The sequence below is a fragment of the Theobroma cacao genome, chromosome 7, assembly GCF_053813885.1.
Source record: "Theobroma cacao isolate CCN51 chromosome 7, ASM5381388v1, whole genome shotgun sequence".
Taxonomy (NCBI): domain Eukaryota; kingdom Viridiplantae; phylum Streptophyta; class Magnoliopsida; order Malvales; family Malvaceae; genus Theobroma; species Theobroma cacao.
In genome coordinates this window covers 1,072,648-1,085,847 of record NC_142645.1, presented here as the reverse complement: position 1 = coordinate 1,085,847, position 13,200 = coordinate 1,072,648, and the positions used below count along the sequence as shown (strand labels likewise).

General features: G+C 35.3%; 1 protein-coding gene and 2 pseudogenes across 1 annotated transcript; all 3 read right to left on the bottom strand.

Annotated features, from left to right (window-relative positions):
* Nucleotides 1-521: 521 nt before the first annotated feature.
* LOC148761381 (receptor-like protein 9DC3 pseudogene) lies at nt 522-1,522 on the bottom strand (annotated as a pseudogene).
* Nucleotides 1,523-7,703: 6,181 nt separating this feature from the next.
* On the bottom strand, nt 7,704-8,552 carry LOC148761380 (receptor-like protein 9DC3 pseudogene; annotated as a pseudogene).
* A 61-nt stretch (nt 8,553-8,613) lies between these two features.
* On the bottom strand, nt 8,614-13,094 carry LOC18593349 (uncharacterized). The gene is made up of 4 exons (XM_088808189.1): nt 13,033-13,094; nt 12,467-12,611; nt 8,741-9,980; nt 8,614-8,627 (listed from the first exon to the last, which is right to left on the bottom strand). The coding sequence occupies exons 1-4, from the start codon at nt 13,092-13,094 to the stop codon at nt 8,614-8,616; spliced, it is 1,461 nt and encodes a 486-aa protein (XP_088664315.1).
* Nucleotides 13,095-13,200: the final 106 nt, after the last annotated feature.

Sequence of the window (13,200 nt, the reverse complement as noted above, 5' to 3'; positions counted from 1 at the left end):
GACAGTATTATCAGACTTTATGGTCTTCGTAATCTAATGAATTCTATAGGACAGAGTAGTATTGAGCAGCAAACTATAGACCCTGATCTTGTCTAATTGGTTGGTTTTTGGTTTCACTGATCTTGCATTGTGAAAATATTGTTCTATAGTTTTTCCTTTGTATTTCCCTTCTTCTTCCTTGTTTTCTAGTCTTGCAAAGCTTCCTTCTCGATTCACCTGATCGAGAAGCGGCATCCCTCTTCAATTAACCCCAAAGGTTGCTTCCATTTGCAATCAGTCAAATCTTTTTCTTAACTATGTAAAACCCTTAAACTGCTTCAATGCTTTGCACTTTTTTTTTTTATATAAATATTGTTTTTGAAGAGTAGTCATTCTACTTTTTCCAATTGATGCATTTAGTATCTGATGTAACATTAAGGCAGTGGTAGCTGTATTTTTCACATAAACAAAAATGGGATTCTTTGGTATAGATGCATGTAAGAATAAATGATCAAGAGCAAAATTGTGAGAGAAGTCACGCATTAAGCAAAAGCAGCAACCACACTTCACTGCCATGTATTTGCTGATGAAACACATGGCTATTTAATTACAGCAATAACTAGTACTAAGAGCAAAATACAAAGACACATCCATGAAAACAACTGGAACAGAGTACAGAGAACCCATGTTGCAATAACTTCCAAAGTCATCTGCATTGACTAGTTTCGTGAGCATCTTCTTCCCTTTCGATGATATTTGACTCCATACAATGTCACAAACCATTTTGGTTCACCATTTCTGAAAGTAACATATCCGATAATGACTCCAACTATCAATCCGCATCCGTAGCCCGTCAACACAACTTTCCAGCCAAAATTGATCTTGGTCTCTGAGTCATCTGCCTCTTTCAAGAATGATGGAGATGATTGTTTTCTCCCATTGTTGTTGCAAGACTTTGACAATGGAAAGTCGCATAGTGCCAAGTTTCCTTTGTATGAGCCATTTTCAAATGTACTGAACTGTTTGCCTTGAGGAATTGGTCCTGTGAGTTGGTTATATGAAAGATTTAAGAAGGCAAGAAATGTCATATCTTTCAATTGGTCAGGAATTTGACCGGTGAGCTTGTTTGAAGAGAGGTCTAACCATTCGAGACTAGTCAAATTTCCCATAGACATTGGGATATGACCATTAAGACTGTTATGAGAAAGGTTGAGCCCTCTAAGTGAACTAAGCTTTCCAATAACATTTGGAATCTCTCCATGAAAGTTATTGTTTGAGAGGTCCATGCTTGTGAATGTTGTCAAGAGAGGAAGTTCAATGTAAAATCCTTTCACTGTCAAACTGAGATAATATGTATAATATCTGTCATGCATATACTGCAAAGAACTTTGTTGTTCACTGAGATTCATTATGGCCTTCATGTTTTTTATTATACCTTTGGGCAAAGGACCAGTGAATTCATTATTAGCAAGGTCAAGAATCCGTAACTTGGGAAAGGGATGGATGGTCTTGTAACTCTGTAAGACACCACGCAATTTGTTTGACCGTAAAACAAGAACTTGTAATTCTGGTAGAGTTTCCAACCAATAGGGGAATGTGCCATTTAACTTGTTACCACCAATATCCATCATTTCCAGGTTTCGACAATTGGCCAATGATCTTGGTAAAGACCCTTGCAATTTATTGTCATTGAAGTTGAGATTCCTTAACCTACAGTCCTCACCAAACATTTCAAGGATGGTTCCATGAAAACTGTTCATCTGTAGATCTAAGATTGTAAGATATTTGCTGAAGTTTCCTAGACATGGTGGAATTATTCCACTTAAGTAGTTATCAGCTAGGTCTAGAACTTCGATGGAACTTATATTGCAGATCGAAGAAGGAATTTCTCCTGTCAAGCTGTTTGAGAGAAAGCTAACCACTTGAAGACGAGGCAAAGATGCTAGAGAATTTGGAATTTTACCGGTAAAGTCGTTGGAGAAAAGATGAAGAATCTCCAAGCTCTGCAACTCACTTATGAGTTCTGGGATCTCACCAAATAAATAATTTTGACTAAGATCAAGTTCGATAAGCTTTTTAAGGCCAGAAATGGATCTAGGAAGCAAACCTGTAAGCTTGTTATTGAAGAGGTAGAGGTATTGAAGATTGCTGAGGTTTCCAAGTGAGGTTGGAATTTGTCCGCTAAGGTTGTTGAAGGCAAGATCAAGATAATTCAAAGAAACAATATCAACAAGTTCTTGTGGAATTTCACCAGAAAGATTGTTATAGCCAAGATGAATCCTCTTCAAGGTCTTCATTTTGCTTAATGCACATGGAATTTGGCCAATCAAGTCATTTGCAGCAAGAATCAAGATTTGCAAACTGCGGATATTTGATATGGAGCTTGGAATTCTCCCAACCAAATAATTGCCACCAAGATTAAGTACTTTCAAATTCGAACACACTCCAATTTGGGGTGGAATTTTCCCTGAAAACATGTTATCCTCAAGATCCAATATTTCTAGTAAAATTGAACAATTTGAGATCATACCAGTCAAATAGTTATGACTAAGATTAAGATATCGAAGTGACGAAGAGGAAATCAATTCAGAAGAAATTTCTCCAGAGAGTTTGTTTTTTGAAAGATTGATAGTGTCCATCTTTGACAAATGAAAGACTGAGGATGAAATTGTCCCTGAAATGTTTTTCTCAGCAAGATCAATTACCTTTACCCTAGAAAAATTGTTGCAACTGATTCCATGCCACAGGCACAATGGGGTAGGGGGATTCCAGTTGGAGAGGAAGCCAGATGGATCATTGATTGAAGATTTGAAGGATAAGAGCAACTTGAGTTCGTCAACCTGAGACAAGCTAAAATTTAGTACTAATAAAAACATAAACATGGAGAACAGTGAGTGTGATTTAGCTGTTTTGTTTAACATTTTGCAAGAAGATCTTTCAACAGGGAAAGGAAGTCTTGAGGTTGAAGACTAAAAATAATTAATCCAAAATCAATTTAAATCAGAACAAAGAGGTGTTTGAACAATTAAGGTGATGATACTAGGGTGGGTAGAGGCAAATTTTTGAGTGTATAGAGATGGAGACTCCTGAACATTTTATAGGCAAAAGATTAAACGAGTGGCTCCATCCTCTTGTTATTTACCTTTTCTTTGCAAAAAAAGAAGAGAAAGTAAAAAGTAAAAAAGAAAAGATAAACAATAAAAAAGCAAATAGTAAACAGAACATAATTGCTTTGCTTCCCTTTATATCTTAAATAAAACGAAATTCAATTTGAAGTTTAATATTATGTTCATTTGGTTAAAACCAAATCCAATCAATTTCCAGCACCTAACGAAGGATATATATATAAATAAATATATGGTCAAAAGTAATAACTTGCAACAGATATGGATACTGCACATTTGCCCATAAGTGGGGTGATTGTGCTTGGACCTAAATGCCTATTTTTCTCCATTTCAGGTTGCTTTTGGATAGCTTATGGACCCTGATTCAATACGTTAAGGCTTCTTGGTCTTCTTACCAGAACCCTTAATCACGGGTTATGAACACTTTCCGATAGCAAATGGAGTCTTACTTGGTGCACCTCAAGCATTTAGTGGAAAAGGATAATGGATGATTTAAGTATTCGTAAACCTTAGAATCACGCAAAGAACCTGATTTACTGACTTGCTTTTGTGTTTTTATTAATTCTAAATTGCCTCAAGTCCTACTTCTGTTCATATTCTACATTCTAATGTTTTTATATCACAGCATTTGCCAGAAATTTCAGAAGGCAGATGATTCTTTGTGCGTCAAGCTTAGGACCCAAGAAGTTGATGACAGATTTAATTTTTTATCCCAAGATGAAAGACCATCGATTGAGAAACCCATGATATTAACTTGTAGAAGATCCAGGTCCATTTTCAACACCTCGTGAAGCACTTATATATTTAATAGTAATGAATTGCAACAGATTTCTATGCTGCAGATTTGCTTTGTGATAAGCACATAAATTAATGGGGTGATTGAATTTGGACCTACATCCACATTTTTCTCCAATGCAGGTTTGCTTTTAGATAGCTTCTGTCACGCCCCAGACCTGAGACATGATAGACGCCGCATACCTGTAAGGTATAATCCTACAGACATGCAAGGCTCTAAAATATATATCTTAAACCATTACTAAAAGAGACTGATATACCTGAAGAATTTAGTAATTTATAAACTATATCTGTTGACAGAATTTTCAAATATCATAATTCGACAATATTCAAAATTAAATCTCCAAAACCATAAAGCTACTAAGTCAAGATAAAAGTCTGAATATTAATTAAGATAGTTCGATGTTCATAATATTTAAATAAATCCTAGATAATTTAAGTGCTACTAAATTAATCATCACTCCCCAAAATTCCCGCGTGGTTGACCAAATCATAACCTGAAAAAAATTTGAAGGAAGGGGTGAGTCCAACTACTCAGCAAGTAACTAACATCCCTTCAGCCGGATTAAGCATGCTTAAAACATTCAGGGCAAAATATCATTTACAAATGCTAAGACAAAATATTGGGTAATCTTATTTGGAATCACATACTTCAAAATTTGCGCATTCAAATAACAGAACAAATATATTCACCATATTTAACTTTTAATGGTCTCCTGTAACATGCTACGACCACACTTAACCCCTGTGGCATAGGTCAGAAATAGAACCACAATTAACCCCGGTGGCACGGGTCAGAAGCATATCAAAGCAACCATTGGCTGCACTGAACAGATATCACAAATACTACTATTTTGTAACCGGTAGTGCGGTTGGGAGATCGATCTCTAATCACGGAATACATGTCGACATGGCCAACATTTAACCCCCATTGGCAGGGTCAGAGCATAGCCATACTAGGAGACAAAACAGAAATATATATATTTTTAGATTACCCAAAGTTCATAAAATAATATATCAAATTTCTCAAGTATATTTCATACACCTCAAAAGCATATTCGTTTCAGACTAAATATTTATGTTTATATTCGCAAAAACATATACGTATACATTATACCAAGTCATGAACAAATTTCCAATTCAGAAATCACGTTTTGCATAAACCACATTCTAAATCTAACATATAAACTTATATACATATACATTTTGCATGCTTAACCCGATTTTAATAAATCATAGGACAAAATATTATATCTCATGTACAAATTCAGACTGAAGCTAATTTTTAAGGTGTAAAAACACCGAAGGGATATCAGTCACTTACTTGATCTCGTAAATTTTACTTTCAAGTAGCAAATCCGAAATCCTCTTAGTAGCCTAGTATTTCGAGAAACACAAAAATCAGAACTAAATTTGCAAACAGATCCTACAAGGTGACTTTTCGTTGACCATCCTAAGCACTTAGGGGGTGTAGCGACTCCTATTACAATTTATGAACTTTGAATCATTACTCCTTTCGTTCTGAACCATTTCGAATCCAGTTTTTGCTAGAGACATTCAGTTCTATTTTGGCGCCGTAATAACAAGTTATGCATCGTGACTTGCTTTTGTTTCTGATGACTTCGAATTTGCAGGTGGGGTTTCATCAACTCATTGTTCTCTGTCCCAAATGCTATAAATTCAATCTGTATTCAGCCTCCGGTTGCCCCTTTAAATCTCGGTGTTGAATAGATAGAACAGATCACCCGGAATATTCTCAGGGAACGATTTTATTTGTTCATTACAAGATTCAATAACTAGGGTAAAAAAAAAAAAGAACGTGCTATTGCACTGCTTTGATATTGAAGTGCAGAACGGATTAAATTTTGGTATGTGACAGTTACATTATTGGCAGCAAATTTTTGTGTCATAAGTTTTTCCCTTGATTTTAGGGTTTTTGGTTTAGAAAGAGGTGCGTGTGACCAATTGCCCAAAGCATTGGTTGAATATTGCTCCATGTTCAATATACTTTGGAATTTCAAAAAAGTTTGTGTTTATTTTTTCAATTCTTTAAGTTTTGACTATAATTTAGTTTCGGTCCTTCAATATGGGAAATGGACATTCCGCTTCACAAATCTTGCCTTATTGATAAAATTTTATTCAACACAAAACTTTACAAATCTTGCTGTTATTGGTAAAATTTCATTTGGTGTAAAGTTTCACATATTTTGTCGTTATTAATAAAATTTCATATGTTATAAAATGAGTGATAAATTTAGTAAATTTAGATTTTATTTTCAAGTTTACCAAAAAGAAACATCCAAATATCAAATATAATATTAGAGTCTATTTGAGCATAAACTTTATAAGAATTATTACATTAATTAGTGATTATTATTTGTAAAAATATAAATCTTGTCGTTATTTCAAAGTTAGTGATAAAATTTCATTGTTTACAAAATGGTGATAGATTTGGTAAATTTGAATTTTATTTCTAAGTTTTTCAAGAAGAAAGTTTCGAATATGGAGTATAATATTTTTTAAAAAAAATTACCTAAAATATCTTAAAATAATAATAATATTCTAAATGTTGAGAAAGCAAAAATAAAGAAACGGAAACTCTATAAATAGCTGCTAGGAACTGTACGCTTGTTGAGTTGGGTGTTATACCTCTGCTTGTGGAGTTGCTTCAAGTTGGAGACAGTGACATATAACTTGTGGCAGGTAATACCCTTGGAGTGATTTCAACTCAGATTGATTACCTTGGCCATGTTGCTCAAGCTGGGGCTATTCCATTGTTAGCCGAGCTTCTTCAGGGACCTGATCCTCTTGGTTGGGATGTTGCAGAGAATGCACTCTGTCTATTAGCTCTTAATGAAGAAAATGCGGTTTCAATAGCTGACCACTTAGTGAGAATCCTTAGGGAAAGGAAATAATGAGGCAAAAGCTAAAGCTGCTTGTGTTTTCTGGCTCCTTTCAGATTACAAGCATTCAGTACCTTTTATTAGAAACTCAGGTGCAATTCCCCAGCTGGTTGAGCTTTTGTAGTCTGAGGACAGTGACGTAAGGGGCACAGCAGCTGGAGCTATTTCTCAGTTGAGTTATAACAAGGCAGATCGAGGGGCAATAATTGAAACAGGAGCTGTTAATCATTTCGTTGAATTGTTAGATGATGATTCAGAGGAGGTGAGGGATAATCTACAGAGGCTGTTATGATTCTCTGCCAAGATCCACAGTATCGTCATGAGACAAAATCCGTCGATGTTGACCTTCCTTCAGGAGAAAGCGTGCGTGACAGTATTGTCAGACGTTATGGCCTTCGCAATCTAACGAATTCTATGAGACAGAGTCGTATTGAGCAGCATACTAGAGACCCTGATCTTGTCTAATTGGTTACTTTTTGTCTTCACTGATCTTGCATTGTGATAATATTGTTCTATAGTTTTTCCTTTGTATTTCTTCTCTTCGTCCATGGTTTCTTGTCTTGCAAAGCTTCCTTGTTGAGTCTCCTGGTCAAGAAGCTGCATCCCTCTCCAATTAACTCCAAAGGTTGTGTCCATTTCCAATCAGTCAAATCCTTTTCTTAACTATGTAAAACCTTTAAACTGCTTCAATGGTCTGCACTGTTTTATTAAAATGTTTTTGAAGAGTAGTCATTCTAGTTTTTCCAGTTGGTGAATTTAGTATCTGTTTTAACATTGAAGCAATGGTAGCTATATTTTCCACATGACAGAAAAGAGGTTCTTTTGTACAGATGCATGTAAGAATAAATGATCAAAAGCAAATTGCAAGAAAAGTCATGCATTAAGCAAAAGCAGCAACCACACATCACTGCCATGTATTTACTGATGAAACACATGGCTATTTGATTACAACAATTACTAGTACTTATAGCAAAATACAAAGACATGTCCATGAAAACAATTGGAGCTGAGCACAGAAAACACATGTTGCAATAACTTACAAAGTCATTTGCAGTTATTAGTTCCGTGAGTATCTTCTTCCCTTTCGATGATATTTGACTCCATACAATGTCACAAACCATTTTGGTTCACCATTTCTGAATGTAACATATCCAATAATGACTCCAAATATCAGTCCACATCCGTAGCCCATCAACACCACTTTCCAGCCAAAATTGATCTTGGTCTCTGAGTCATCTGCCTCTTTCAAGAAAGATGAAGATGTTTGTTTTCTCCTATCATTGTTGCAAGACTTTGACAACGGAAAACCGCATAGTGCCAAGTTTCCTTCATATGAGCCATTTTCAAATGTACTGAACTGTTTGCCTTGAGGAATTGGTCCTGTGAGTTGGTTATGTGAAAGATTTAAGCAGGCAAGAAATGTCATATCTTTCAATTGGTCAGGTATTTGACCGGTGAGCTTGTTTGAAGAGAGGTCTAACCATTCGAGACTGGTCAAATTTCCGATTGACATTGGGATATGACCACAAAGACTATTATGAGAAAGGTTGAGCCCTCTAAGTGAACTAAGCTTTCCAATAACATTTGGAATCTCTCCACGAAAGTTATTGTTTGAGAGGTCAATGCTTGTGAATGTTGTCAAGATATGAAGTTTAATGTAAAATCCTTTCACTGTCAAATTTACATAATAATAATAAAATCTTCTGTCCATATATTGCAAAGAACTTTGTTGTTCGTTGAGATTCATCATGGCCTTCATGTTTTTTACTATACCTTTGGGCAAAGGACCAGTGAATTCATTGTTTGCAAGATCAAGAATCCGTAACTTTGGAAAAGGATGGATGGTGTTGGAACTTTGTAAGACACCACACAATTTGTTTGATCGTAAAACAAGAACTTGTAATTTTGGCAGAGTATCCAGCCAATAAGGGAAAGTACCACTTATCTTGTTGTGACCAATGTCCATCATTTCCAAATTTCTACAATTGGCCAAGGATCGTGGTAAAGGCCCTTCCAATTTATTGCCATTTAAGTCGAGATTTCTCAACCCACAGTCCTCATGAAAAGTATCAAGGATGGTTCCATGAAAATTATTCCTCTCTAAATCTAAGATTGAAAGACGTTTGCTGAAGTTTCCTAGACATGGTGGAATAATTCCACTTAAGTTGTTATAACCTAAGTTCAGAACTACGATGGAACTCATATTGCAAATCAAGGAAGGAATTTCACCAGTCAAGCTGTTTGATGAAAGATCGACCAGTTGAAGACGAGGCAAAGAGGCTAGAGAATTTGGAATTTTACCGGCAAAGTCGTTGCAGATAAGATGAAGAACCTCTAGGCTCTGCAACTCAATTATGAGTTTTGGAATCTCACCAAATAAATGATTATAACTAAGATCAAGATCAATCAAGTTTTTGAGGTCAGAAATAGATCTAGGAAACAAACCTGTAAGCTTGTTGTCGAAGAGGAAGAGGTATTGAAGATTGGTGAGGTTTCCAAGCGAGGAAGGAATTTGTCCACTTAAGTTGTTGAAGGCAAGATTAAGAAGATTCAAAGAAACTAAATCAGCAAGTTCTTGCGGAATTTCACTAGAAAGGTGGTTATAGCCAAAGTAAATGCTCTTCAAGCTCTTCAGTTTGCTTAATGCACTAGGAATTTGGCCAATCAATTCATTACCAGCAAGAGTCAAGTCTTGCAAATTGCTGATATTTGATATGGAGCTTGGAATTCTTCCCACCAAATAATTGCCACCAAGATCAAGTTCTTTTAAATTTGAACATGCTCCAATTTGTGGTGGAATTTTCCCTGAAAGGCTGTTATTCCAAAGATCCAATATTTCCAATGAAATTGAACAGTTTGGAATTGTACCAGTCAAATTGTTGCAACTTAGATTAAGATATCGAAGTGACACAGAAGAAACCAAATCATTGGGAATTTGACCAGAGAATTGATTAATCGAAAGATTGATAATCTCAATCTCTGACAAATGAAAGATTGAAGATGAAATTGTCCCAGAAATATTTTTTTCAATGAGCTCAATTACCTTAATCCTAGAATAATTGTTGCAAGTGATTCCATGCCACATGCACAACGGGGTGGAGGAGTTCCAGTTGGAGAGGAAGCCAGATGGATCATTGATTGAAGATTTGAAGGATAAGAGCAGCTGGAGTTCGTCACCCTGAGACAAGCTAAAATTTAGTATTAATAAAAACATGAACAAGAACAAGAGTTTGTGTGCTCTAGCTGTTTTATATAACATTTTACAAGAAGATCTTTTAACAGGGAAAGGAAGTCTTCAGCTTCGAGACTAAAAATAATTAATCCCAAATCAGTTTAAATCAGAACAAAGAGGTTTTTGAACTATTGAGGTGATGATATTAGGGTGGGTAGAGGCAGATTTTTGAGGGTATAGAGATGGTGGAGACTCTTGTACATTTTATAGGGAAAAGATTACGTCAAGAAACTCATGATAATGCGTGAAAAGCGAATGGCTCCATGCTTTGGTTATTAACTTTTTCCTTGCAAAAAATAAGAGAAGGTAAAAAAATAAAAAATAGAAGATAAGCATTAAACAAGTAACTAGTAAACAGAACATAATTGCTTCCCTTTATATCTTAAATAAAACGAAATTCAATTTTACGTTTAATATTATATACATTTAGTTAAAGCCAAATTCAACTTTTTGTACATAAATGATAATTATTAACTCGTAGATGTTCCCAATCAATTTCCAACACCTAATGAAGGATATATCTATATATATATATAGTTAAAAGTAATGAATTGCAACAGATATGGATACTGCAGATTTGCCCATAAGTGGGGTCATTGAGTTTGGACCTACATGCCTATTTTCCTCCATTGCAGGTTTGTTTTGGATAGCTTTATTGACCCTGATTCAATTAATAAGTTAAGTCTTCTTGGTCTTCTTACCTGAACCCTTAATCACGGGCTATAATCTTTTCTTTTTTCCCACGTCTAATAATCCCAGTCATCTCCAACCAAATAGAAGATATAAGAAATACAAGGAGAGATTAAGGTAAAAAGTAGAAGATTTGGCAATTTCCGAAAGCAAATGGAGTGTTATTTGGTGTAACTCAAGCATTTAGTGGAAAAGGATAATGGATGATTAAAGTATTCATAAACCTGAGAATCACTCAAAGAGCCTGATTTACTGACTTGCTTTTGTGTTTTTATTAATTCTAAATTGCCTCAAGTCCTTTTTCTGTTCATATTCTACATTCTAATGTTTTATACCACAGAATTTGCTAGAAATTTCAAAAGGTAGATGATTCTTTGCACGTAAAGCTTAGGACCCAAGAAGTTGATTTAGAATTTCCTTTTGGGTATCTGGCAAGGTGTCTGTCTTCATCACCATCAGAATTCCTATCCACAATAGAAATTCGTTCTTTTGCTCCCTATACTTGACTTTAAGGATGCTTAATCATAAGAAAAAAATCCTAGCAGATGAATGAGTTGAATGACAGTCCTGATCTTGTCTTAATTGCTAAATCATAGTACTCATTCTTCTCGCAGAGTATCCAACCAATAAGGGAATGTACCACTTATCTTGTTCTCACCAATATCCATCATTTCCAAGTTTCTACAATTGGCCAAGGATCATGGTCAAGACCCTTCCTATTTATTTCCATTGAAGTTGAGATTCCTCAACCCACAATCCTCACGAAAAGTTTCAAGGATAGTTCCATGGAAACTGTTCCTCTATAAATCTAAGATTGAAAGACGGTTGCTAAAGTTTCCCAGACCTGGTGGAATGATTCCACAAGTTGTTATGAGCTAAGTTTAGAACTTCGATGGAACTTATATTGCAGATCAAAGAAGGAATTTCTCCAGTCAAGTTGTTTAATGAAAGACAAATGAGTTGAAGACGAGGCAAAAATGCTGGAGCATTTGGAATTTTGCCACTAAAGTTGTTGAAGGAAAGATGAAGAATCTCCAAGCTCTGAAACTCAATTATGAGTTCTGAAATCTCACCCGATAAATGATTATAACTAAGATCAAGTTCAACGAGTTTTTTGAGGCCAAAAATGGATCGAGGAAGCAAACCTATAAGCTTGTTTCCGTAGAGGAAGAGGTATTGAAGATTGGTGAGGTTTCCAAGTGAGGATGGAATTTGTCCCTTGAGATTGTTATAGAGAAGATTAAGATGATTCAAAGAAACTAAATTAACAAGTTCTCGTGGAATTTTGCCACAAAGGTTGTTATGCCCAAAGTAAATCCACTTCAAGCTCTTCATTTTGCTTAACCCATGTGGAATTTGGCCAATCAATTCATTATAAGCAAGAGTTAAGATTTGCAAACTGCTGATATTTGATATGGAGCTAGGAATTCTCCCCACCAAATAATTGCCAGAAAGATCAAGTAATTTTAGATTCGAGCATTGACCAATTTGTGGTGGAATTTTCCCTGACAACATGTTACCACTAAGTTCCAATATTTCTAGTGAAATTGAACAATTTGGAATTGCACCAATCAGATAGTTTGACTGAGATTAAGATATTGAAGTGATATAAAAGAAACAATGTCACAAGGAATTTCGCCAGAGAGATCATTGTTGGAAAGATTGGTAGTCTCAATCTTTGACAAATGAAAGATTGAAGATGAAATTGTTCCAGAAATATTTTTCTCAACGAGATCAATTACCTTTACTTTAGAGAAATTGTTGCAAGTGATTCCATGCCACAGGCACAATGGGGTAAAGCAATTCCAGTTGGAAAGGAAGCCAGATGGATCATTGATTGAGGATTTGAAGGATAAGAGCAGCTCGAGATCATCAACCTGAGACAAGCTAAAATTTAGTGTTAACAAAAATATGAACATGAACAAGAGTTTGTGTGCTCTAGCTCTACTATTTAACATTTCAGAAGAAGATCTTTTAACAGGGAAAGGATGTATTGAGCTTGGAGACTACAAATAATTAATCCAAGATCAATTTAAATCAGAACAAAGAGGATTTTGAACTACTGAGGCGATGATATTAGGTTGGGTAGTGGCAGATTTTTGAGTGTTTAGAGATGGTGGAGATTCTAGAACATTTTATAGGAAAAGAGATTAGGTCGAGAAACTCATGATAATGCATGGAAAACAAGTGGCTCCATACTTTTATTATTTATTTTTTCTTTGCTAAAAATAAGAGAAAGTAAAAAGTAAACAATAAAAGATAAACAATGAAAAAGCAAATAGTAATGAATTGCAACAGATTTCGATACAGCAGATTTGCTTTGTGATAAAGCACATAAATGGGGTTTAAACTCAGCAGATTTCGATACATTGTTCTTTTAAACTCAGCAGAGTGTTTCATGTGAGTTTGGAATTAATTGTGATTGATTGAGCTATGCCACTGTAACGACCCCTCCTCGGTCGCTACCGGCGTCCGA